The sequence below is a fragment of the Parus major genome, chromosome 4 (genome assembly GCF_001522545.3).
Source record: "Parus major isolate Abel chromosome 4, Parus_major1.1, whole genome shotgun sequence".
Lineage (NCBI taxonomy): Eukaryota > Metazoa > Chordata > Aves > Passeriformes > Paridae > Parus > Parus major.
In genome coordinates this window covers 2,746,412-2,774,159 of record NC_031771.1, presented here as the reverse complement: position 1 = coordinate 2,774,159, position 27,748 = coordinate 2,746,412, and the positions used below count along the sequence as shown (strand labels likewise).

The following is a 27,748-nucleotide window of genomic DNA, read 5'->3' as shown; positions in this document are numbered from 1 at the left end:
CAGACTATAAATAAAGCCTGAAGGGAAAAAAAAGAAGATACTATGACTTTGTGTAATATGTGTCTCCTAACTGCTGTAGTTTCAGGTGTGATCACAGCACAGGCATGACAGAATGGGCAGTCTTCTGGATCTCTGTGTAGAAAAACATTTGGTATTTCTTGGTATTAAAAGGTCATGAAGTCGTGTACACATTGTTTGTAGTCTCCTAATCCAGGATTTATTGTTCTAGTTCTGTTCCAGAACCAGGGACTTGAGTTGATTAAAAAAAATAAGATTCTTTAAAGCTTTTAAGCAAATTGATTAACTGCGGCTTGAAAATTGTCATATTCACCCAATTCAGTGGGGGTGATCCTTTAGGTATTCTGAGCTAGAAGGATTTTACAAACAGCATGTATTACATTTGGAAGATTAGACTTTACCATTAAAATGCTGTTGAAGTGAGTGGAAAATTACTATGAGTTATCCCTCATAGTTTGTCACGTTGGTTCTTTCCGGAGTGGGAAGGAGAGCTGGAACAGTGAGCCAGCTCTGTTACCTGCAGGTTCCTCTGTGCTGTTTCCTACAGCTGCAGTGGAAAAGAACCCAATCTGTTCCTAATTCCCTCTGCCAGCTCATGCCTCTGCTTGAGAATCCCCTGCATCTTCCCAGTTACTCAGTGAACAGCCTTCCTTCATTTTCTGTTGTGATGGGATCTCTTATCTCCCTCTCCCTGTTAAGGGCTGTGTGAGGAGCAGCTGGGAGACCAGAGGTCCCTGACTCCCCAGCTCCTGCCTCAGAGGGGGGACATGGGAGAGGCTGCCCCTGTGTGCTTCCAGATTGCTGCCTGGTTTTAGCAGTGATTTGGGAGGAGGAAAGATACCCATCAGCCTCACCTTAGTGTTAAGTGGTTTCTCTTGATGTGTAACCTGAATTTTCCCTCCAGCAGCCTTGTGAACCCTGCTTTTTTGTTTCAGTCATCGTGCAGAACAGACCTTCACCATTTATTAGTCTCTTCTCAAAGCAAGATAGCTTCCCTAAGGAGATCCACTTTTATGCCAGTGCAAGGGTTGTCTTTATTACAGCAGAATGAGCTCATTGACCAGTGATGAGTCTCTGGAAGACTGCTGTGACCTTCAGGGCCTTTTCTGCAGAATTCTTCATTCCCTTTGTGCTTAGTTTATTTTTTCTGGCAGTCATGCAAAAGCTTGCCTTTGTCCCTACTAAATTACCTTTCCAGGTCTTTTGACCACGGTTTCAAATGCTGATCCTGTACTGTGAGGGAATTGCAGCCTATGTTGGTCATACTGTCTGTGACTATAATAAGAGTCCAGAATTTGAATAATTTCTGAGAATATTGGACAAAGCCACTCATAATACATCCCCCCTGTTTTGGCATTGAACTGCTGTTAACTGTTCTCTGGGTGCCATTTTTTAATTCTGTGTCCCAAGGTTGTTGATGGAAATGCCAGAATATTATGCAAAGCAGCATTAAAATATTTGCTACAACTTTTATGACAGATATCACATGACATCCACAACATAAATTACGTTTATTGCCTGAACAGTCCTCTACATTTGTAAACACAGAGGGGGGCTGTAAAGACATCAGTTGTACCATATCTATATTATCTAGTGACTGAAAAATGAGATTTCATTTCATTAGGAAATTATTGAAATGTTTCCACAGCAGGTTTCTTAGAAACAATAAAAGGTTTTCGGTTGCCATTGTATTTGTATTAATTCTGATTGCTTGTGTGAATGCACAACCTTGTCATTCAGTGTGACACCACACAAGATAATAAAAAATCAAATAAATTGCAAGTTGGAAGTCTGGTTCATGGTTTATTGTCTAGTTACAAGTGACATTTCAAGTCAGATGTGTAGGTGATTATGCCTTTTTATGTTACATAGTAATCTACAGAATATTGAAGAACTTTCTAAGGTCTTCTTAGAAATCCTAAAAGCTCATAGAAATATATTTTTGATCAGGCAGACAAATAACTTCCATGCCTTTCTTTTAATGTAGATTTTTAATTAGATGATAGCTGAACCTGCTGTATGGCCAGAAGTTGTTTCTTTGCAAAACTGAGTTCCTTTATGTTGGATGCTTTGTGATGTTTTATGTATTACAAAATGTTATGTAGTATGTTAAGCCGTTGCCATCTCTACTGAGCTTGTCAGAAGGTATGGACTTGATGGTCTCCAGGGGATGACGTCTTTGGTTCAGTAAATGTAATAAATGGAGGAAACTCTTGCTTTCCTGTCAGCTTTCATAAAGCTTTATTGCCAGCTTTGCATCCCTGAGCATTATCAGCAAGGAATAGCTGTATTAATAATTAGTGTGTCCATTGCTTCCTTAAAATATGTCAGAAGAAAATGAGTGTGAAAGCATGGGGAGTTCTGTGGGTTTAAATGGCTTGGAACATAACTGTATTAAGGGAAAAATACAAAGTTGTTCTTCTTACATTTAGTTACAAGAAGACAAATGCATTTTTAGCTGTGTATCCATTTGTGGTTCATTAATGTTGGTACATATAATTTCCACCTGACACTATTTTCTCCTGTGTCCTTCCTAGAATGGCTTTACTCCTTTGTACATGGCAGCTCAAGAGAACCACATTGAGGTGGTGAAATACCTCCTGGAGAATGGAGCCAACCAAAGCACAGCTACCGAGGTGAGGGGGTTTGCTCATGATTTCCTTTGCCTCTGTGTTCAGATGGCTCGAAGTCAGAACTGCCTGGGCTGTGTACAGAGGGCTTGCCTCTATCAATTGGCATCAACCAGGCAGCTGTTAGCAAGCTTCCTTTTAGAATCCCAGAGTTGTTTAGGTTGGAAAAGACCTCTCAGATCGAGTCCAACCCTTAACCCAGCACGTGGGTCCTGGGGATTTTAGTTGAATTCAGAAGTGGTGAGGCTCTCTGTGGTGCTGGGTTCACAGACACATTTGGGAGGGCACCTACTCAAGCCTCTTGCTGCTGTTCCCCGAAGTTACACTGGTTCTGAGGCTCTCCTGTGACTTGGTGTAACTTGTGAGTATTCATTATTGGCTGTGACCGGTGTAAATTGGAAACCAAATGACTAACAGGGGTTGCATCAATGAGCTTGGCAGGATTTTTTCTCCACAAACACTTTTATTTCTGGTGCTGGACCACATGGGTGTAACTGGGGAGAAGGATGGTATTAACTGGAGATCTGGATTGTAAACCTCCAGTAACTCCTGTGCAAGCAGGAGAGACACCTAAGTTGGAGAGAGGAGACTCCATCTCAAGAGGAACTGAATCCCACAAGCTTCCTTCTGCATGTGAGGGGGGTTTAGGAACAATAGAGAAAACTCCTTGAGCATTAGGACTATGCTCATTCTGTTTCCCCTTTCTGCCAAATGTTCTTTATTCCAGCCAAGGGAGTGAGTGAACAGGCTTTATGCTGCAAAATGTGTCATCTTCCTGTTTGTTCTATGGTTCTGGATGTGCCATGAGAAGTAGCTATAGCAAAATTCCTCTCTGGCCAGAGCTTTTGCTCATGTTTACTGTTTTCTCTAGCCTGTCCTGAAACCTTCCTTGTCTGGATTGCCTTCGTGAGTGGATGAATTTGCAATGCTGGTGCATTTATGCTCCCTTTCCTTCCCTTCAAACCTGTCAGTGTTAACAGCTGTCTTACTGTCCCTTCTCTCAGTGGATACTGCACCATTTGATGACAGCTCATAGAATAATCCCCTCATAGATGTGGTGATCACATTACACGTCAGCTTTCTGAAATAAAAAATCCCACATGATTGCCAGGCAACGTGGCAGAAACACACTCCTTGTGAAGGAGCCAGGTGGAACTGTGGCTCTCCATGAGCCCAGCCCTGCTGCAGCCCACAGTCACCTGCTGGCAGCCAGCTCCCAGGAACTTCTCCAGGCTGGGAATTCATTCAGCTCACAAAAATTGTAAGCGTTAGCTGGTTATAATTCATGTGGCCTCTTTTGAATGCAGACATCCACAGAACTCACACTGTACTCTGATTTTATAGGAAAGGCAGAAAGGAGAAAAAGTAAAATATATTCCTACTCTGACCCTGACTCCAAGTTTGTCTTCTGTCATCAGAAAGCTAAGTTTTCACTCTGTGGCTTGTAAAGTAAAGGCTCTTGACCTCTTTACTGCTTAACTAGGTCAGTTTTAGGTTCAGGTCTCGCTGAGGAGGTGATGGTTTCCATGATTGTGTGAATGTTCCTGAAGGAAGGCCTGAGCCACCATCGCTTTCATATATGCCCAGAGTTCATCTCGTGAGTGGGATAAAGAAATGGTACATGTGGATGCTGCTGAAATACAGGGAGAAGGTTCTTCTGTTTAGCATCAGAGATTGGCCCTCCTCATGGGAGCTGAGGAAATGAAAAGCTGTCCCCAAGCTTTGGTGTTAGCCATGCTTTCCAGAGGCAATAGGAGGGGGAAATGCAGAAAGAGTTGTGTCCTTTTAGAGAAGGGTGCGAGATGAAATGGTGCAAATCAAATGGATGAACTTGTCTTTGAAGCCTTGAAACTTGCCCTGCCTTTGGATACATTTCATTTCCTCTCACGCTTATGAATGTGCAGACAAAAAAGGAGAGTAAGGGTGAGCTCGGTTTCAGAGTCTCTAATCCAGGATTTGTTCTCATGTTCCCAGAGGCAAAAGGCAAATGCATTAAGCCATTTCAACACCTTATGTAGCCCCAATCTCAGAATAATCTTTACAGTTCAGCTGTTTTGTCAGCTGTTCCCCCCTTTTTAATTCACTGTACAGAATTTAATCTCTGTTCCAGGCAGAACCCACAGCAGTATCGCTGTTACAACGCACCTACCCACAGCTCGACGCAAAAGGGAGAGAAAGTTATTAGATTACTGAGGGGAAAAATTGCCTTGGCAATTCTTCAGATGTTTCCTTCAACATATGCTAGCTCTCATTCCTTCTTAACTTGGTCTTTATTCTTCTCTCATCTTTCCATATTCTTATTCCAAAGCAACGCTGTCCTGTCTGTCATGTGGTTACAGCACACCTGTGCTTGGGGAGGGTGCATGACCAGGGCGAGGGTTCAGCTGGAAATCAGAATGAAATATCTGGTAGCCCATATTACTTCAGCTGGGAGAGCAAGCTGCTATCATGTTAGCATGGATTTTAAAGCACTGGCCATCCCAGGCACGTGTGGAGGAGCAAGACAATCTTAAACTGATTTAGAAACAAAGTTAAAACTATGAATGACAAGCAAAGAGATCCTTCTGATTTTCTTTTTCCAAAAAATATAAATAATGTGATGTTTTCCTCCTTCAGATCACGTTCCTAAACATGATCTGGATTTCTTGACTCATGGCTCGTGTGTAACTTGGAATGGGAACAGCAGCAAGCACGTTTGATACACTTTTCTTTTTGCAGAGATGGGAGATATTCAGAAACATATTCTCTCAGTATTTTTCACATCAACGCTGTTCAGTGCTCAGTAAATTCACAAAAAATTGCTAAAAATATGCCTTGTGGCCCATTTTAAGATGAGAAGTAAGTAATTAAGAGAGGTGCTGTAGGATGATCCTTTGCTTGCACTTGACTTAAAAAAAGACTATTTTGAAGCGTAAAAGATCTTTCAAAGCATTCCAAACGTTTGAAAGCCTTCTGAAGGTGTTTGAAAGAGTTAAAATGTTGTGCCTCCAATCTCATGTCCCTGGAGATGGAGTGCAGAGGTGGAAAACAGCTGGGAACATGCTTCCCGAGCCGGTGTGTACGAAGGGCACGGCGCGGCGCCCCGAGGCTGAGCACCCCTCGTTTCCTGCCCCTTCCAGGACGGTTTCACCCCTCTGGCTGTGGCACTGCAGCAGGGACACAACCAGGCGGTGGCCATCCTGCTGGAGAACGACACCAAGGGCAAGGTGCGGCTGCCGGCGCTGCACATCGCCGCCAGGAAGGACGACACCAAGTCGGCGGCTCTGCTGCTGCAGAACGACCACAACGCCGACGTGCAGTCCAAGGTAACGGGGAGAGCTCCGGGCCCAGGGACAGCACCTTCAATCCCCACATCCTAATGGGGAAACCAAACTGCCCCGGCGGGGAAGGACGACTTGCTCCACCAGTACCACCAGTAATACCTTTAAGTTTGCAGTGTTAAGCTACACAGTAATTAAAAGTGCTCATTTTTTTTCCCGCTTTTTAGTTATGCCACCATTTTTTCGGTAACCAGCTTTTTCTCATTATTTGCAAACCAGAAGCCACTGGAATGGAAGCAGAATCACTGTTTCCCTATTAAATAGGATACTGGTTTGTTGCCCACGGGAACATAGGTTGTGTTTAAAGTTAATGCATGCTTGAATGGCTTTTCTCATAATTAACAGCATAACTCATTTCAGAAAAAGCAACATAGTTCTTCGTTTTGTGGCCAGTCTTTAATATTGTTCCTCTCTTTCCCAAACCATGCTGCATCAGATGATGGTGAATAGGACGACTGAGGTACCGAGATCAACAATTTTTAATTACTCTTTCTGTTACTTATGACTATTTTCTCTGCTCTTTGCCAATATTTCTTTATTATTTAGCAATAAAAGACATGACTCCTTTATTTTTTTAATACTTAGAAATCTATGGCTTGAAGAACTTATTTTTATTCATCCTTTGTCTTAGGATTTATTTTTATTTGGGTCAGTAATGAAGGGCATTTTTGAGAATTCACATCAGTCCAAAGGAGTCTGAAGTGAGTAGTGGAGCTAAGAGGATAAAGATGCTTTTTAAGCTCAACTTCATTAATTATGAAAATGCGTTCACCTGGCATAACTAAATCAGGGTGTCTGGCTCAGCCAGAATAACGGTAAAATTAATTTTCTGTCTCTTACAATAATAAGCATAATCAAATTCCCCAAGGTAAAAACTTGTTCAGGGCATCTGCTTATTTTTACCTTTCTTCTTAGTACAATTTTTTCCATGCAGAGCCCTCAGGGACACTACATACTAAGGATTTACCTGCACAAAATAACACATTTCTTACATGGACTTCTACTTCCACTAAAAGTCTTGGGGTTGATTGGCTTGGACTGGGATTTTTCCCAAAAGATCATCACCACTCTTAGGAGAAAGAACAATTTCCAGGAATGCAGTGGTTGTTTCAATACCTGCTTTTGAATAATGGAGTTTCTCTGCTGGAGGAAGGAATGAATTATGGATGCACATGTCCATGGGAAGGTGCTCCCTTCTTGGTGTGCGCACACATGAGCAGGCTGCCAGGAGGCAGCGGTGATGTGAACTGAAGGGTGACAGCTTCCCTGGGCACCAGCTCCATGGACATGTTCTTCCCTGAGGGAAATGGCAAGGAGTGCCGCAGTGCCTGCTGAAGGAGGGCAGCACGTGCCCACATTCCTTTGTTCCAGGAGTCGCTTAAAATGGTGGTCTGGATACTGAGAGAGGAAGGAACCCTCGCTGAGAGCACGCTGTAGTCTAGAAGCCAGAAGTGGTCCTCTCTTTCTATAACTATCAGCAAGATCCAATCAAATCAGTGTAAAGCTCTTCAGGGAAACCTCAAAAGCAAGGCCCTTTCTACTTGAATTACTTATGAGAATAAAAGCTTGCTCTCTGTCCTAGTTTCTGAAAATTTAATCTTTCTTTATGTTGTTGTCAAAGCTGGAGCAGGTTTCACCTTCTAGTATTCAAAACGCAATAAATAAAATGTGGGGTTTTTGATTTATAGATTGAGAAGTTTCTTCAGACCCTTTGCAATCCAAATTGTATATAAATACAAATAATTATGATTCTTTTTCTGCGCTACTAAGTAGTTTCTCATGTAAACCAGACTCTTTAATTGCATTTTGAATAACTGCTGCTTTCAAAAAAAAAAACAAGAAACAAACAAACAAAAACCCCAATAGGAAATATGTTGTCCATATTTCTATTTCTAGGAGGAGTAAAATTAAGAGTCCAACAACTTTTGTGGTCGTTTTTCTTACCCCTATAAATAGATAAGCCTAAAAAGCCTAAAAGACCCATGTTGCTTCCAAATGGTAATAAGGATCTTGCTTTATTTTCTTTAAAAATGGCTAATATATTAATATTTTCTGTGATGGAAACTGATCTCATTGGCCACTGGTGCAGGGGACTGAGTTGGGGAACGAAAGAATGAAGCACTTTGATAATCTCTGGCCTGAAAACTGGCCTCTCTGCCTGAAAGGCTGTGCTCTAGTACAGGTGGACACGGTCTGGGTAAAACCGACACGATGCATTAGTTGGGCAGCGTTTTAAACTCAGGTTCTAGTTCAGCTAGTGCTCTTGTACGAGGAGATTGCCGTAACGAGGGCTGTTTCCCTTTGCAGAGCGGCTTTACCCCTTTGCACATCGCCGCGCACTACGGCAACGTCAACGTGGCCACGCTGCTGCTGAACCGCGGAGCTGCGGTCGACTTCACAGCCAGGGTACGGCCTCACCCCTCCATCTCCCTGCTTCTAGTGGCCTACGGAAATCAGAGGGCTTCTTTGGGTAACTCTCGGGCAAGAGCTGAGTGAAGGAAGGAGCAAAGGAATGCTGGAGTTCTCTTGGGATCAAAGATGTCTTTTTTGCAGTAATTCTGGAAGGTTGTCTCTGTGCAATGTGCTGGAGGCCTTGGGAGTTGTGTAACAGCCAGTGTTCCCAGCTGGAGGAAGCAGGATCCTTTGGCCAGCTCCAGAAATTCTTATAATGTGTCAGCTCCCTTTGGCTTTTCTGTTTGGTAGATGCACTCTGGAAATAGATGTAGGATTGATTGGCTTTTTTGGTGTTCAGTATTTGCTATACCAATTTAATTTGATGTTTTCACACCTAACTATATCTCCAAACCAGAAAGTTAAGTATACTGCTGTTATACAAATTCAACAATAAAAGAACTAATTAATCATGACTAGTCTTTCATGGTAAGCAACCTGCAGAGTTTCATAGTACGGTGTCTTTGCTGTTGCACGTTACATAGTTTGAAGTGAAAACCTCTGGCAATCTCAACTCAGCTCCCAGGTCACAAGTTTGCTGCTTAATCTTGCCAGACACGCTTTGAATTACTTCAGGGTTCTGCCTTCCAGACTGACTCCCTCCTGTTTCCAATCTGGAGTAGCTGCTAATATTACCTCTTGCCTCACCCAAAGTGTTTTCAAGGACTTTCAGCCTACACAGCCTACACAGCCTACCACTCCTTTATGCTCTTGGCACTACACAAGAAGGTTCCTTTGTGTAGGAGTGACGCACTTGTGTCCTCTGTGTACGTTGCAGTGACTGAAATGCATCGGTGTTTTGTGACTATTGGCTCATTGGGACTCTGATACATGTTTGTGTATTTGTCTGGCCCTGGGGCTGCGATGTTTGCTGCTTGGGCAGATGCGCTGCTTCCTTTATTCAAGGACCCCGCAACAATGGGGGAGGATTCTTGCTTAGGAAGGAATTACTAACTCTAGCTTATATGGTGTGTGCCTAGCTCTGATGCTCTAGTACATTCTCGTTGATTCTCTCCCATGTGATGGTCTCATTTTTTGTGATCCGAACCCAAATTCACCCCCATTGCGCACCTTCAGATCCATCCAGCTCATTGTTTGTTCTTTTCATGGTGTAGAATGGAATCACCCCACTGCATGTGGCTTCCAAAAGGGGAAACACAAACATGGTGAAGCTCTTGTTGGATCGCGGAGGGCAGATCGATGCCAAAACCAGGGTGAGTCTTTCTATTCCCTGAATATGATATTGTCCCTTCTGGGGAATGGACTGGGATTTTTGCCTTGCTTGCTTTTGGGGATTTCTTGTGTGTTTGTTTCATGTAGACTGTTTTCTATGGTATCAGACTAAAGAACAGCTGTTATTAGAAGATAGTAGGAGGCAGAAATACTATTTCATTTAGTCTCCTGTATAACCTGCCTACATCACACAAGAAAAAGCTGATGAAACTGGTGGTTTTTCGGGAATAAGCCTGTTAGTTGGTCCAGCTTTACATGGCACAAGATGATGCACAACACACGTGATGCAAAAGGAGAATGGAAGCAAAAGGAAATGCAAGGTCTGCACTCAGCTAAGCCTTTCAGTCTCCTGACCCCTAAATGTCTGTGCCAGTCACAGTATGGCCTGTGGAAGCTCTAGTGGGCTCAGTCCATTTTTATGGGAGAGCTGATACAGGGATAAGTAATTTCCTCAGAGCCAGCAGCCACATGTCTCTTCCCCAGACAAAGCATGAGGTATTAATTAGGTGACTCTCACTGGTTTCCTCCTCCCTGTTGTCCTATTGAAATGTCACATCGTCTCTCTGACCCTTATTTATGGGTGATTTCACAGTCATTCAGTGCAAAAAAAAACCCCATCATTTTATATGGGCAGGGTTAATTATTTCAAATGGGATTTTGGAATCACCTGGGAAAACATTGTCATTTATTCAGACAGGTCTCCACAGGTCTCATTCTGTCATTTATTCAGACTGAGCTGTTGGTTTTTAGGCAGCTGTTCTGCAAAACTACATATCCAAGTGATCCAAGAGTGTTTTGGAACACAAGGTTTAGACCTGGACTTGAGAGTTTTGTTTAACCCTATAGGAAGGCAGAAGAAATTGCAGTCAGCTGCCCTTGGGGTTGGTTTAACCTCTGCAGCTACTTGGATGTTAATTACATCAACCATGTGTTGCTTCATAAACTCTGAAGACAATCACGATTATTGTGAGCTCCATATGCGATTGTGATCTGGTTTCTGATTATGAAATGATACCTCACTTTTTTTTTTCATTTTTTAAATAAAGCAGGTGTGCAGCAAAGCACCCCTGCTGGCATTTTCCACAAGAAATACCGAAAACCTCATGGAAAAGAGGCGTGAAATGCTAATAATATACTCCAGTCAGGATATTCCACATGCCCCTAAGCATGTCATACATAAATAGCTTATCTGACCTTTGGAGTGGCAGTATTGAATTCACCTGTTTCCTGTTCAGTACTTAGACAGAGATGATTATGAGGGATGTTTTGGATTTGAAGAGGTCAAAGTGTTTTCCCATCCCTGCTCACCTGCAGAGGCTGAGTGGAGCTGTGAACGTGTCTGAGAGAACAGGATTTGCCCAATGTAGGTGGGAGGGACCAATTTTAGACTCTTCTCATTGTCTCGGCTCCCTGGCTGTGTCAGCTGCTACCTGGGCTCAAAATGTCAGTACAAAGATATCCCTGAAAACCCATACAGGTATCCTAAGGCACACCTATCCCAGCTTGCACAGGCTCCCCAGCTTCCTGTCACCTTCACCTTCCACCTCTTCCCTGCTCCAGGGCTCGTGGTGGCGGTCAAGATTCCAGAGCTTGGGTTTTGCTGTCCATGTCTTTGTGTCAGCTGTTTATGTTACCTGGGTGTGTGTCTCTTCTCCCTGTGCTCTGTCCAGTGACCCCATGTGCCTGGCTCTGGCTGTGAGTCCGTACAGTGTGGAGGAGGCAGGGATGTGTTCCATGGGCTCTCCTGCCCCGCTGCGGTACTAACACACCTTGCCTTCCCTGCTGCCTTCCCTTGGCTTCTCAGCAACACCTGCCCTCTTCCAGCAGGTCACAGTCACTGCAGAACAGCAGAATTGAAGTACTGGGGTGTTCCAGTGCCAAGTTCCTGTGCTCCACACCACATCCAAATAAGCTCTTCAGTTAAAACAGTCCTCGCCGCTCTCGTTCCGTTTATTTTTAGCTCGCTTTGTTCTGTGACATCTGATGCTGCATAAATTAAGAGGCAGAAACTTGTTTTAGCGGATTGCAGATGAGCTGCAGGACTTCAGTTTTGCAAAGTTAATCTGTGAAAGCTTTCTGTGTTTGAAAATGTTCCATTGGAATGATTCTTTAGGAGCCCCTGGGTTGTCTAAAAATATAAATTAAAACGTCTATTCCTCAAAGGGAGTAAATGATGCGTGTGTCCTGCTGTTCTATAGTTAATGCAGCATGAAAAGGAAAGCTCTGCTTTCTTCAGGAATTAGTATTCTTATTTGTTGTACATTTCAGAATGCTTTTGCTGAAATTTTATGGCGTTTCTCACAAAGCCATAAAAGTGCAGAAATTCTGGTGGATCTCTTCACACAATTACATATTTTAAAATAATATTTTATTTATTTTTTTTGGCAAGTTCTACCGGTTTTTCTCAACCAAGCCCTAACTAAGGTTTTAAAATGTGAAATTTAATTTCTCTTTTTTGTTGTATCCAAAGCAGCAATGGAAACTCCATTCCCAAATACAATAGTAGGATACTTTTATTAGTTCTAGCCATTAGAGATAGTATTATAATATTATATATTAACAAAATACCACATTTAGCAGTAGATAATTATATGGTAATAAAATATGAAAATAATATTTAAACATATTTTATTATATAGTATCTGGTATATGTTTTGCAACTTCCATTTACATACAAGACTTCCCCAGACTTTTGTTCACTAAATAATTAGTGGGTAAAATTTCCTATACTGAAATATTTCATATTCAAAATTTTGCTCAAACCTCTATTCTCTCTACATTCTCTTACATTATTAAGAACTTCAATGACATAATTTTATTTCAAATTTTAATGTTTGGCCAAAATTCGGACCCGTGCAGATTCTGATGATTAGATAGAGTTAAGGGGTCAGAAAAATTGTGCAGAAATTTGTTCTCTGAAAGATGGTGGAAAGTTTAATTTATGATTAATTCGCTGTCAGGTGATCAGGGGCAGCGTGGCAATTACCAGCTTTTATTTTGAGGGAAGGAAAACATTTACAGCCTCCCTGGAACACACTAAGGATTCTTACAGGGGGGATTATCCTCAGCATTTAAAAGCCATTTTAGCATGGCCATATGCATGTATTTCTATTTTAAAAAGTCCTCATATAATGGAATCATAACAGTATGCATCTACAGAACCTGAAAACATTGCTGGCTATTACAAGGTTTTAGGAATATTCTTTCTGAATGCAGCTGTTGTATTATCTCTGTTTTTATCATCTGTCTCTCTAAATTCTATGGGAAAAAATAAGGAACAAGAATATGAGCCTTTTTCAGTTCTGCATGCTTTTTTCCTTTTAAAATACAGTTTTATCACAGGTTTTTGTCACCTTGCTGGAATTTCCATTTTTGTGGGAGTAAGCAAACACCCTTCAGAGGGGGAGGAACACTCTCACCTGTCTGAGCCACTGAAGCTGTCACACATTTTGTGTTCTTCCTATTCAATCTTGGCCAATATTGAAATTAGATTCTTCTTGCTCTGGGACTTTTCTTAAGTCTCCTCTTGCAGGCTTTCATCCTGAATATTTACAATTGAATCAAATCCATGGAATGAAAGAGAGCATCTAGTCTTGGAAGGGAAAGCTTATTGAGTGGGAAAGTCAGCGCGCCGTGTGCCCGGAGCGCGGCAGCTGGAGCTGGAGCGGGGATAGGTGTGGGAATGGTGGGAGAAGGTCTGGTGCACCATTTGGGTTGGAGAAGGGCCATGGAAAGGAGGAGGCTCAGCTGGAGCTGAGAGAAGTGGCAGGTCACTCTTGGAGATGGACGGTACCAGTGGGAGAACAGAAGGAAGGAAACTGTGGGCGGCACGACTCAGGTTTGGTTTGGGTTTTTTTAATGTGCTTCAGACACCCCTTAACAGTCATTCTGGAAACCTCCTGAGGTTTTTTAGTAATAATAACTCCTTTTGTACATCTGCATCCTGACAAAACAGGCTTGGCTCTGCTATTTGCACATGGGAGTGGCAACCACTGTAGCAGCATCCTGGCCCTGCCTTGGCTCCATGCTCTGTGGAGTGTTTGTTCCTGCAGTAATGCTGCTGTGACATTTTCTCCCCATCTTCCTACATGAACAGAGCACTAATAATTCATTGGCAGCTTCTGCTGTTCCTAAAGCCATGTCAGATTATAAATATCTAATCACAATGCAGATATTTCCTATGAAAAATTCAGTGGCTTCGTATAATGTTTACAAGGGAGTGGGAAGGGGAATTGTAAGAATTGTCTAAGCAAGTTATACAGAAATGACTGTTATTTGGAGTTATTTATGTTACTATCATGATACTCAGGCAAGCACATGGTATATTTTTTTGCTGTATTTTTCAAATTTGTGCTGTGAATGGCAGACCTGGAGGAATACTTTACATCATGTTTAATTATGCCAAGAGCTCAGAGCAAGAGGGAGACTCGCCTCGTTCATTTTTAAAGAGATGAGGTTTAGTTGTAATGAAAAATGAACAAATTAAAAACCCTTTATTTGTCAAGAAAATGTAGACAATTTTGCATGTTTGACATATGAAATACTAAAGTTTTGCTTCACCCTTATGAAAATGAGAACATGCAGCTGCACTTTAGAATAATTTGTTGATAATTTGGCCTTTGATGTTGACGTCTATCGTGAGTTTTTGGTTGAATGAGCACTGAATGTGAGCAACTGTCCTGTGAACGTGCTGCCCACATCATTTCCCATTAAAAATCCCTCATAAGCATAGCTTCTTTTTGTCTCAGTGTCTCTGCTAAGCTGAAAGAAAGCATTTGTGAAATGACCAAATAACTCATCTTCCTAAGCCCTTCAGTTAGGAGTCATGCACAGAATTCAGAATTAATTTTGCAGGTTGAAAAATGACCAGTGATTGGTTTTCAAGGAAAAAAAAAACAAAACACTTCTATTTTGAGAATCATTTAAAAGAGAATTAGGATTAATTATTAGGAAGTTCCTGGCTTCCATGCACACAGAGGGGACTGCACTGCCATTTCTAAGGGTGACCCAGCTGTTGGTTACATCACCCTGTGAGTGAGGAGAGTACCATGTGTGGGAACAGCAGAACACCAGGTGTGGCATGTCAGTGGGGAGATGGAAACATTTAACTCTTCACTCCACACAATCTGGGGTGAGGAGATAACTGATGAACTTCTTTCCACAAAAATTGCTGCATTTCTTGTCTCCTGGCGTGGCAGCCTTTGTGTTTAAGGGATATCTGTATCTGTCCTTCCAAGTGTGTGTCCCTCTGACCCAGAGCTGGATGTGCTGTGATGTGCCTGATGCACTGGTCACTGCATGTTCTTCAATTAGCAAAGCAATGATGGACAAAGTGCTTAGGCCAGCTCCTCAAGTCAATTTGAGGGCACTGAGGATCTTGGCATACAGATAAATGGTGCAAAAAAGGATTTGTTTGGTACACCTGGGTGTCTCCTTGTGTTGCTTCGTCACCTTGTCTGCAATGTTTCCTAATTCTTCTACTGCAACAGCTCTCTCTTTGTGGTTTTTTTTTTTTTTGAATAAAAGATAAAAGTAAAATAATTTAAATTATTGAATATAAAATAATTTTAAAAGATATGTGCTGTTTTCCTCAGAAGAAAAAGAGGAAAGGGAAGAGGGTTCTGTGGAAGCCCTCAAAACAGCTATGGAAGGGTAGAATAGGATAAGTAGCAAATTTCTGTGTCTGCTTTTAAAGGGAATTGTAGATAAGAACAAAGAAGAAATTATGTTTTTTAATTATTTAGGGTTTTGTTGTTGTTGTTTTAACCAGACTTTCTTGTGGAGCTGATGTGCTTTTTAGCTTATATTTTTCTTCTTTTTCTGCCTCTTGGGATTTGTCCTGCTTTTGTTCAAGGATTCACACAATTTTCCTTTTTTCTTTTTTTTTTTTCAGTTTTATTAAGTAGAGTAACATCAAAGCCACCACACAGATAGGGAAAGTGAACCTCTCACATTGATTAAAAAAGTAGAGCACAAGAGGCCAGAAACTGGAAAGAAATACCAAATAAATACCTTACCTAGAAATGCATTTGGGATATAGTCTTACCTTTGTAATGCCAGTGGGAGTTTTCTGTAGGAATTCCTCTGGCAATGAGATGATAATATACCTCAGCTGGTCATAAAAAGACTTGGTTTAGAGGACTCTGAAGATTCAGTGCATGAAAAACAAGTAAAGTAGTTCCACATAATTCTTGACACTGAGCCCATCTGCCAGTGCTGAAGGCTGCAAGTTCTGGTTTTGGGTTTGACCTTCCATCTGTGGAATTTCAGCACAAATCTTGTGTGGGATTTAGGGATGCCCCTGACACAATGAGCACCAAGGCACACCCAACCCTGTCAGTGTGTCTCAAAAGCCTTTGGAAAAAGCAGGTAAGTAAGGGAGAAAAATTCCTCCTGCAGACTTCAGCTCCTTGCAGCTGTGGAGGTTTGTGGTGCTGCTCACTTGGAAAGGGCTCTGTGCTTTGGAAACCAGGCATGAGAGAGGCTCTGCTTCTTGGAACTGCCTTTTGTAGGGCGTTACAGGGCAGTGATTGCTGAAATGAGATTGTAGTTGCAGCGGCTCTGTTGTAGTTTAGAGCTACTTTTAATTTAAAAACACAGTGTTGCAGGTTTCCTCCAAACCCCAGCAGGTTAAACAGTCCATCTGCCTCTGAAGCAGGATGAGTTCATCCTTAGTGCCATGGTTTTGCAGTTTTGCTACTGTTTTAGCCTCTGAATAATTCCTTTTAATCAAGCTGTTACTGGATTCTTCAATGGGGTGCTCAGAATAACAGCATCGATGTCACACAAGATGAGCAGCATGTCTCAAAGGGAAAAGGCTTTTCTTGTGATTAAAAACTATTCCCGTTTCAGCTTTGTAAAGCCACCTCTGTTGAGTGTTGATGACACCTCTGAGTGCCTGCTTGAACAATACTGAGGGCTAATGAGATGAAAACTTGGTTTTTCATATCCTACCTGTTACCTTTTTGTGTCATTCAGCACTGATATTCTTTCACAACTATTTTTCTAGCCTCATACCTATTTTTCTGCATAAAGTCCAAACTATACAAAAGCTACCTAGAATTCATTCTCCCATCCAAATAGTTCATCAACACATCTTTTTCTCCCACTGCTGTGAGCAAGACTTTTGGTAGAGAATGGTGTTCTGCAATGGAAAAAACTAATGTGGAGTTGGTGGTCTGACAGCAATTTTAGAAAATAATTGTTAGCTCTGTGTTTACCCCTCAATCTCAGAAGTGAAAGATTTGGTTCTGTTTGTTTCTCTCTTTTTCTCTTGTTTTAAAATCTTATTTATCTTGATGCCTGTTTAAAAGCAAAAGAAAATTCTAGAGCAGATTTTCTAGCACGAGCATCTCTTGTTTCATCCCCACATCAAAAGCAATCCAAAGGACATGGGTTGCTTTACGGAGCATCCTCAACCCAGCAGGCATCACCCAGGGAGAGGCAATGCAGTCTCAAAGCCATGCAGAGGGAGGGGAGGAGGCAGTGCACCCTCACAATTATCCTTTGAGAAGAGATTTCAGCACACAACAGGCTTCCTCTCCCCATCAGTAACCTTAGAGTGTCCTTTACCTGGTGCAAGGAAGAACAGGGATGAAACTTGGTGCTGTGCAGCCACTTTGAGTTAGGAGTCAAAACAGGAGCTTTTTTTGTGTGGGGGCTGCATTCCTGGCAGGTTGTTCCCCAGAGTGCCAGGACAAACAGTTGGGGCTGTCCTCATTTGTTTTTCTCTCCTTTTACTTCAAGGATGGACTCACACCACTGCACTGTGCGGCTCGAAGCGGCCACGACCAGGTTGTGGAGCTGCTCCTGGAGCGAGGTGCCCCACTGCTCGCACGGACCAAGGTGTGTGTGTGTCCTGTTAGGGTGTGGAACACCTCTGTAACCTTCCACAGAGCTTTCAGTGTCGCTGAGAGGACGAGGAGGAAGACAGGAATGTAACTGTCCTCCCAAAGGAGATGTATTAATGGGTAGAAAGACCCAAAATAAGGTTTCCTTACATAATCCTTTCCAAATATGTGACAAGCGTACTCCTGTTTGCCCCTCTCTCTACTAATCACTCTAAACACATGATGTGGAGTGCTACTGCCAGCACTTAGCTTGTGTTGCTTCCTGAGACTGTAGTGCACAAAAAAAAAGCTGGGTCAGTCACTCATGAGGTGATTCTTGGTACAAATTTTTTGAGTCCTCATATATGATAATGAGGATTGTTTCTCCTAATTGTTTTTATGTTGTTTTTTTTTAACTAGGAAAATTATTTTGGTGTGTTCTTCCTCACATCTGGAAAACTTTCATATAAAAACATTCATACAAAATTAAGGCATTTCCTACAAATTCTGTCTCTTTGGTGAAACTAATGAGAGGAAGATATTTGTACAATAGCAGAGCTCACTGAGCAGCACCTCACAACAACAAATGTTGATTCTTTGATGCGCCACAGTCTAAGTGGGACTTACTGGAAGCTGCTGTTCTGCTCTCTTCTGTCACAGAATGGACTCTCCCCTCTCCACATGGCAGCCCAGGGGGACCACGTGGAATGTGTCAAGCACCTGCTGCAGCACAAGGCTCCCGTGGACGACGTGACGCTGGACTACCTGACTGCCCTGCACGTGGCCGCTCACTGCGGCCACTACCGTGTCACCAAACTCCTGCTGGACAAGAGAGCCAACCCCAACGCCCGTGCCCTGGTAAACCTGTCCCACCTGGGTCGTGTAACAAAGCTGCCTGCTAGCTCTTAGCAGGAAAGCCAAGTGAGAGGTGTCAGCAAACTGCACAAAGCTTTAAGTAGGTGCAGTAGCCACAGGGGTGTCCAGTGCTGTGCCTTGTATCCTTAGGCCTGGTCACGGAACACACCCCGTGGCAAGTGGCTGTAGTGTCAGGTCTGGAAGCTCTGCAGAGTCCCTAAAATCAGGGCTGGTTCTGGTTGATGTTGATGTATGCATTCGTGTTCTACTGAATTAGTGGTTCAGTTTTCTGTACCGGGTAATACGACACACAAATAATTTCTGGGATTTCAACTGAGTTAGTGAGTCAGTTGGCATAGGGAAAACATATTGTAAAGCTAGTATTTCTGCATTTATCAAATTATGGCATTTTCCTCTATTAGGAGCCATTTTCCTTTCTTTTCAAAAAACAGTTCTTTTGGTTACAGGACACCAGGTATGATTCCTTTTACTCACTGATCAAACTACTGCCCCTAACAAGGAGAAAAACATCACATTTGACTCTGGAAACATTTTGAGAGTCCTTAATGTATCCAAAGCCAGACAAGATGACAGTTTTCTCTACTAGGAACTGTTAGCTGGCTGGGAGTTCATGCACCAATATATTGCACTCTGTCAGGGAGAAAAAGAGTCTGTGAACAGTTGAGATGCTCCTGCGTGGCCAGAGTTCTGCCACTGGGGCCTCCAAAGAATTCCCACTGCAGGGCACTCGCATGCCTTCCCCCCTTCCTGCCCACACTAGGACCCACTGTTTTCCTCTGCAGGCTCCCCCTGTCCTTTACTTCCTTGGAACTGACACCATTTTCTTCTGCCTTCTCATTTCTCTTGGCTTTTCCATACCAACAAATCCCATAGCCCCTTTTGCTTCCTTCTCTTACACTTAAATTGCTTTGTTTTTCTCAGTGCCGTGCTCACTTGGTTGATCTTGTTTGACACTGTTTTCATCCTTGTTTTTTTTCCTTGCCAGTCTTCTGATTATCTCTTGCTGCACTTGCCTCAGCTACCCACACATAGCCCCTACATCTTCTTTCTTTCCTTCCATGACCAGAAATATATCTTCTGCTCCCCTCCCTCCATGCCTCCCTCCCTCCCTCAGTGAAACATCTCAAACAAAAGGAGAACACCCTCAGGCTGTTGCCTCTCTGCTCTCTTGCCACCAAACTGGTTTTCTCTCCCCCCTCTCCTCCTCCCCTCCTCATTTTCTCTCTCTCTGCCATCAGGGACTTGTCGCCTTTGGCTTGTTAATAGTATTTAATATATTAAATGAAGCTCATAATTTTTGTAAGTTATACATTTTTTTCCTGCCTTCTCCTCTTCCCCGTCAAACTGTTCCTCACTTAAATAGAAGTAGCAAAATTAAATCAACTGAGGTGGTGAAATTCAGTGAAAAAAATGGAAACTTCTGAAACAGCAGAACTCCCTATGAAATATATTGAGAGATGTTGTGCGGGAGGTAAAATATCAAATGGTTTTGATTCCTTCTTTAGAAATTGGAGAAACAGTAATATTCAGCAGAGTTCAGTGATGGAATAAGTATTACAAAGAATTAACTTTCAGCTACATTTAAAAAAAATAATTGCTAATGTTTGCTAAATGCATTGGGGATACAAGCACTATGTGAGTTCTCAGCTTTTTCAATGTGTATATGCTTTAAAGAACCCTCAAATGAACTAAGAATTAACATTTCCTATAACAGAAGCAGGCTGTAGAATAATTGTCACATGATCCTCTCTTCCCATAAACTAAGATTTCACTGCTGGGTTCTGGTTACTGCTGGTTGATTGTTTGGCAATACTGATCTCTTCATTAGGAAATGTAGCAATTTTTCAGCATTGTCTAAAAAATGTTACCTGTGCTTTTCACTAAAATGTTCACATGCGGTGAATAATGTGTTTGTTCAGCTTCAGACACGCTCTTAACCTGCATTAACTCTCACCAGATTATCATGACACCACAGCTGAAGGGGTGGTTCTTAATTTAAGGTACCTCAGAATGTGTACACGCACATACAAACGTGGATATTACACCTGAGGTTGATGTATAAACAGAAATACACACAGTTCCTTAGATTTCAAGGAAAAAGACGGTTTAAGGTGGAATCTGGAAGAAGTACTCAGTTCCTCTCTCTCTCTCAGTTTAAGTTAAGTGGCTTCAATCTGAAAGAGAGTAGATTTAGGTTGGATATTAGGGAGAAATTCTTCCCTGTGAGGGTGGGCAGGCCCTGGCTGCCCAGAGAAGCTGTGGCTGCCCCTGGATCCCTGGAAGTGTCCAAGGCCAAGCTGGACATTGGGACTTGGAGCAACCTGGGATAGTGGAAGGTGTCCCTGCGTGTGGTAGGGGGTGGAACGAGATGGGCTTTTCCTACCCAAACCTTCCGTGGTTCTCCTAGAGAGGTACAGGAAATGCTTTATAAAGGCACTGGTTCTAAAGCATTCACTGTAATTTCTTAGATTTCCTTTGTGTTAGGCAGTCTTGGGAAGCACTGTGAGCTCTCCTCACAGACACGTGTGCATCCTCAGGAAGCACACACACACACACTTGCAGTCAGGACGGGCGGATCTCTGTGTGAAGCGTGGAGGTGGAGGTCCCCTTCCTCTGCCCTGCCTGGGAGGAAAGCAGCAGCACTGCTTTGTTGAGCCTCAGACAGCAGGAGGTGTCTGCAATTCATAACCTGTTGTGTTTGAAGAAGAGTTGCTTGTGGTAGTCTAACCCTTGTGCTCCCAGTGTGCCAGCATGGAGCTGTGTGGGAAGTGTAGCTGCATGTTCCTAACTAACACCACTGTCTTTTGCACAGAATGGTTTTACTCCACTGCACATTGCCTGCAAGAAAAATCGCATCAAAGTCATGGAACTCCTGGTGAAATATGGGGCTTCAATCCAGGCTATAACAGAGGTAGCAAAATGTTTCATGTCCTGCAGACACATTCTTTCTCTCTCTCTTCTCCTTTTTTGCTCCCTTTTTCCTTCTCTCCTGTCATGCCTCACTCTCCCATATGTTTTATTTAAATGAAGAAGCCCGTCCCTCCAGCGGTGCAGAGGAGTAAAACTGCTCTTGCTTTGTTTCGCAGTCGGGCCTCACACCAATACACGTGGCTGCATTTATGGGCCACTTGAACATAGTCCTCCTTCTGCTGCAGAACGGAGCCTCTCCCGATGTCACTAACATTGTGAGTATGGCTTTTGCTGGAAACATCTGCTCAGGACCCACTCCAAGTCCCTTGGTTACCACCTAGCTCAACCCAAGGTCACATTTTAATGATTCATTGTTGCCCTTCAGGGCAAATTATTGTAGAGTTTGTAGTGAAGAGGGGAAAGTGGTGGCTGCTGCATGTGTTGTAAGCCATCTCTGGTTTCATGTGTTCTACCACGATGCTCAAGTAGGTGAAGTTTTCCTTAGAAACAGACAAAGCTCACCAAAAACATCCAAAATTTGGATTATAAGCCAAATCCCACAGAGTCTGTGTTTCTGTTCTGAGGGATGGAATTGAAGTCCAAATGGCTCTAATTTCTGCCTGCAGAACTTCGCTGGCTGCCATGAAATTGTGTCATTCCTGTCAGCGAAGGAGCATAAAATGCTTTTATTATGCTTTAACCCCAACAATTAAACAAAAAGCAAAACTGGGAAACTCAGAATGTTCCTCTTAGGCAGGAAATTCCAGGAACTGGTGATTAAATCTGGAAAATGTGACCTTTGGGATGTAACACAAAATGCAGAACCTGACTTACCATAGAAATCAGTGTTTGTATACCAGCAGCCTAGTTACAAAATAAAAAACCAACAACAGAAACAACATTATAATTTTCTGAGATGTATTTCATAAGATACTTTACTGTTTGAATTTGTCAGTATAAACAAATATTCAACTTGGGACCACCTGTTCTTGGAAAGTAGATTTTTTCAGCACATAAGGTTATAGGTAAGTGCTTCCAACAACAAAAATTTAATAATCCTGGTACACTGGACTCATTAGTTTTTCTCAGCTAGAAAAATCTTACATGGAACCCAGTGCAATAGTTAGCATGCAGAATTGTTTACGTGGATCATTAAAACTGACTTTTCATACTTTGTTATGGAAGCAATCTTTATACAATAACTTTATTGATAATAAAAAAAAACCCTAACACTAAAGTCTTGTGGAAGCATTTAAAAATATTGTGTTACCAGGCATTTGTGTGAGAAGTTGAACACTTGACAATTTCTGCTACACAGGTGCCTTGGCTTTCACTTGGTAAGCTGAGGTTCCCTGTCAAATTAAGGTTTCCAAAACCTAAATTACTTTGCTAATTCAAGCATAAAAGGGTCATGGTAGAAATTTGATCTTTAGAGTGTTTTTCACTTATTAAACACCTCATTCTTTGGATAGTAAACTTTATATATGATGGAATTATTAAGGTTAGGGCTGTGGGATTTTGTGGGAACTACTAATCACAGTTGGTAACACAATGTTAATTTAAAAATGACAAGCTAAGTTAACTGCGGGTGACGAGGGTTTGTAGCTGCCCTCAAGGAATCCTCATTTTCAGTGTTTCTTTGAAAACCTATGCAAAAAGTAAAATGCTTTGAATATTCCCAATCTGAAATTGCATATCACTTCAGTCAGCTTTCCAAAATTTCCTATTTTTCCAATTCTCTGAGCTACAAAAGGCTTGAAACAAGATTGATTCCACAGCCCAGAGACAGAGCCACACCGCTGAGTACAGATTTCACACATTTCATGCGCTGGCTGAGTTGTGCTCAGCCATTGCAAGGCCTCTTAATGCTGCCAGCTCCACACAGTGTGCAGGAAGGGACCATCTGGAAAAATATCCCCTTCCATCCTGAGGTTCCTGCGCCGTGCGGTCCCTAGAGAGAGCCAGGCTCAGTGTGCTCTCATCTCCTGTGCGGCACACGAGCTGATGCCACGTCACGCAGAAAGCTGAGGGACATCTGTGTCCAGGGCAAGTCTATCTGACAGAATTTTCCTAAGCTGGGGTTTTCATTCTCTCAGTGGTGTTAAGGCTTTGTTTGTCTGGGATTGGCCAAATGGCAGACCAGGGCATTTCCAGGTACAGTGACAGGTACTCACACCCCAGCCTGGGGCTGAAGGCAGGGTCTCAGCCGGCAGGAGGATGGGTCCCAGTGTCAGTTGTCATGGGTGGGACTAACACTGGCAAAGATCTTTCTTCATGCAAGTTTAGGATACTGAAATCATTTTGCTTTCCCACAGCGTGGAGAAACCGCATTGCACATGGCAGCACGTGCCGGGCAGGTGGAAGTGGTTCGCTGCCTGCTGAGGAACGGGGCCCTGGTTGATGCCCGAGCCAGGGTAGGTGTTCTGCTTACAATGCTGTTTGTCTCCCCTCTTAAAACCAGGAATCACTCACCACCTTCCTCTCCTCCATTACTCCGTTTTTCCTGTTATCACTTGCTATGACTCTGCAAGACAAATGCATAGGGAGGTGTGTGGGGACCAAGAGGACGCTGTGCTCACAGGGTGGCTCCCCAGCGCTAATGACACACTCGATTTGAGTTGTAGGAAGAACAGACCCCGCTGCACATCGCCTCTCGCCTGGGCAAGACGGAGATCGTGCAGCTGCTGCTGCAGCACATGGCCCACCCCGACGCCGCCACCACCAATGGCTACACCCCGCTGCACATCTCTGCCCGGGAGGGGCAGCTGGACGTCGCCTCCGTGCTCCTCGAGGCGGGCGCCTCACACTCCATGTCCACCAAGGTCAGGCAGAACTCTTCACACCCCCATGAGTGTGTTTGCACACTGAGAAATGGGAAGTGGTTTGGGCCTTTTGTTGTGTTCTTGTTCAGTTGGCAGCAGGCTGGTAGACTAGAGTAACGTGTCACAAGTTAATCAAATTCTAACTTTGCTGTCATCTAAAATTGAGTTTGATTGTCATTGAAGCCAAATGTGGATCTTGATAAATACACAATCCCAGCAGGTTTAAAATGTCCTTGTTTCTCCCTTTCCCTTTGTCTTATAGGCACAGCTTTTTTTTGGGCAGAATTTCCAAAAAAGAAAAAATAGACGGCAATGACACACTTTTTTTTATGAACAGGCCACCTTTTATTCTTCAATATCTTATTTATTTAAATATCAAAATAATTCTGCCCTGTGCTAGCTGAAAGGACTCTTCCTAAAACATAGCAGTCAGCATCTGCCTAGTCACATCGAATGCTGGATCTATTTTCAGTGGTTCTAAAATGAGGTGTCATGTGACACAACAGGCCATTTTGTCTGGGATTATAAAAGAAATGCTCTCCAGAATCACTAGTGAGTTTTTTAGCCAAAAATGGTACCAACATATTCCTAACAGAGAGATGAATATGTAAGAAAGTAGATAGCTGTGAAGAGAATTATATACCAAGATATCTTTTCCGATTTCAAAGCATTTGGTAAGGGAGAATCACGTAATTTTCGCTATTTATAAAAGTACCCTTGGTTTTACAGCTGGAGCTTAAAACATGTTTATGAACAACGGCATGTCTTCTAGGGTTTAAAAGACTAAACCAGCAATTTTCAAATTATGATCCATGGATTACTGGGAGGGCTTGCTGTTCTCCTTTTATCCAGCTGTTAAATCACATTAGAATGGCTAAAAATACACTAAATACTTTCCTAATTTCCCGTATTGCTTGATGGCAATTAGTATTGCAGGAACGTTCTGTAATTATGAATAGGAGAAGATGGAGCCCACTAGATAATATCTTTATAGACCTGCGATTTGTGAACTGAAAATGTTTGAGATTACCCAATATAAACTCTTTCTGAGGAGGGATTAGTTGGAACTAAATGATAGTGATAATAAACATTAAACATCACTTAGATGCCAGGCAAATAGGTCATTGCAGCTTCCCAAAATTACTGTCAGGCAGCGGTGCAGGCTGCCACCTACTGTCATACATTCCTGAGCTTTCCTTACCAATTTTTTAATTAAATCAGGCAAAGAGAAGGGCTCTTTTTAATTTCAGCAGAACTTTGTGACTATTTGAATACACAGATCCAAGAACAAATAATTTTTCACCAAACCCTGCTGGAGGAAGGGAATTGGAGTTGAGAGGTTTTTTTCCAGATGAATTTAATTGGTGTTTCACTGTTACTGGCAACGATTGGTGCAGGAAATACTTGTAAAGCTGTCATCATGGAACAAAAAAAAAGATGCAGCTGGTTTGGGGTGTAAATTTGAAGAAGTGCCTTCATTGCCCCCACGCAGTGTGTGTTGCTAGTACAGTCTGTATCAGATAAAATGTCTGCCAGCCCAAGAGCACATGAGTAGGGAAAAATAATAAAAGGGAAAGTATTTTCTTGTATTTTAAGCTTCTCAAAGCGTTTTCAAGGCAGGCTGTTCCTTCTAGGTCGATTCTGATGTTGAAGACTAAGTGCTTAACACACGGTTCTTAGACAAGAGATGTCAGCGTGACCTTTAACACAAACATCTGTGTTTTATCCCCTGGGATTTTTCAGAAGGGATTCACACCGCTGCATGTGGCGGCCAAATACGGGAGCCTGGAGGTGGCAAAGCTTCTGCTGCAGCGTCGTGCCTGTCCTGATTCTGCTGGCAAGGTACTGCTGGGGAAGAAAAATTTCACTATGTGCGTTGGATTCCTCCTGAAGGAGGAACTGCGTGAAATATCCACCCCAAAAAGGCTGCAGCTGCTTTTTGCATGGTGGCTGTGGCTTTGTTGGGGCCGTGTCTCCCCTGGGTGAGGGTGCTGCTACCACCCAGCACGCTGAGTTTGGGTCCATGGCAGGAAGGGCACACGGCTGCTCTGAGGGCAGGAGTGTGTCTGTGGCTCAGGAAGCACCGGTTCCACCAAGCTGCCTAAATTCCCAATGGATAAACACAGGCGCAAAGCCCAGGTTTCCCCTGGCGCGGCGTGAAGAAGGCCTGCAGCCGCCACCCTGGTTCTCCCGGTACGCTGCTTCTCCCCACTAACAGCCAGCTAGCTGCCTGCCATGGCCTTGCTCTCCACCCCCATTTCCCCCCTCCCAGTCCCTCCCCGCTCCCCCTGGAGCCCCCCATCCCGGTGTCCCCCATCCCGGTATCCTCCATCCCGGTGTCCTCCATGCCGTGTCCCGCCGCCCTAACGCCGTGCCCGCCCTTTCAGAACGGCCTCACCCCGCTGCACGTGGCGGCGCACTACGACAACCAGAAGGTGGCGCTGCTGCTGCTGGAGAAGGGCGCCTCGCCTCACGCCACCGCCAAGGTGAGCCCGCCCTCAGGGCAGCCCTCATTCCTCGTCTTATTAATGTTCCTCGCCTCCAGCCTCGGCGGTGCCCTGAGAAATGTGTGTTCTGGCCGGGCGTGCGGGGAACGATGAGCGCAGGGGGAGTTCATTGCTGGCTTAGGAGTGGTGTTGTGGTGTCGCTGCGTCGGTGAGGGCGGCCCTGAGGAGACCCTGAGGGGACTCGGTCCCTGCCGAGTTTTAGTGGCGGCTGGATGTGACAGTAGTCACTTCACTATTGTGCAGTGCTAGCAATGACATTAGAGATTTTATTTCGGGCTTAGGAGTGGTGGTGTGGTATCGCTGTGCAGAGAGGGGAGCCCTGAGGGGACCCTGGAGCCCTGAGGGGACCCTGGAGCCCTGAGGGGACCCAGCCCCGTCAGAGCTTTGGTTGGAGCTGGAAGTCACCTCGCTGTTGTGTGATGTTAGCGGTGACTTTAGAAATGTTTGTTCTGACCATGCACACAAATCGTTCCGGGGTTTAGGAGTGTGTTGTGCTACTGCTGTGCAAAGCAAAAGCTGATGAAAGGGGGAAATGGTGACCAGATGGGCGCGATCCCAGAGTGTCCTGCCCTGTGCAAGGTTGCTGATCTGCAGGCTTTCAGGAAATGCTCAGGGATTGCATTGGGAATGTGGTTTCCATGGCAGTGCATGGAAAGCAGGATAGTTTGGGAAACTCACACTTAAAAAAGCCCAACAAAACAACCACAGGCCAACCCAACCAAGCACCCCCCACAGCACCTGCGTGCTGGCACCTGGGATTTTCCCCTCACGATGTGTTATAAAGCAATTAGGAAGCTGTCTTAGTGCCAAAAATTGCCATTCTTCTGTGCTTAAATTATTAATTTGATCACAAAAACATTGCACCCCGTTGCTGTTTCCAGCCTGTGGCTGACACAAATGGATCAAAATTCCATATGCATGTGTCTGCCCACATGCTCTGAAAAAGCATAATGTGGTGAAGGGTGTGCACCCATCCCTCACCACGGGGAATGTCACTCACCAGTCAAAAGGGATTATTTGCAACATAGGTTGTACAAAATGTAGGTGTCAAACTTGGAATAGTTTGAAGGTATTGGTGGAACAGTCCTGCCCACTGTGGTGAAGGCTGGCTTTATTCTGGTTTAGGTGATGAAAATAACAGATGGACAAAGC

The 27,748-nt window shown here is 43.5% G+C and overlaps 1 protein-coding gene across 5 annotated transcripts in view; it reads left to right on the top strand.

The window, feature by feature from the left end:
• The window catches only part of ANK2 (ankyrin 2), a 180,308-nt gene that overhangs the window by 83,394 nt on the left and 69,166 nt on the right, over positions 1–27,748 (top strand). For 4 of the 5 annotated variants that reach the window (XM_033513406.1, XM_033513408.1, XM_033513407.1 and 1 more), the window contains exons 5-17: positions 2,556–2,654; positions 5,768–5,953; positions 6,405–6,428; positions 8,276–8,374; positions 9,535–9,633; positions 17,399–17,497; positions 18,142–18,339; positions 21,170–21,268; positions 21,444–21,542; positions 23,583–23,681; positions 23,892–24,089; positions 25,833–25,931; positions 26,477–26,575. In XM_033513406.1, the coding sequence (XP_033369297.1) occupies positions 2,556–2,654; positions 5,768–5,953; positions 6,405–6,428; positions 8,276–8,374; positions 9,535–9,633; positions 17,399–17,497; positions 18,142–18,339; positions 21,170–21,268; positions 21,444–21,542; positions 23,583–23,681; positions 23,892–24,089; positions 25,833–25,931; positions 26,477–26,575 (1,497 nt within the window). The remainder of the gene's footprint in view (positions 1–2,555; positions 2,655–5,767; positions 5,954–6,404; positions 6,429–8,275; positions 8,375–9,534; positions 9,634–17,398; positions 17,498–18,141; positions 18,340–21,169; positions 21,269–21,443; positions 21,543–23,582; positions 23,682–23,891; positions 24,090–25,832; positions 25,932–26,476; positions 26,576–27,748) is intronic. The other variant, XM_033513410.1, reaches the window with a different exon arrangement.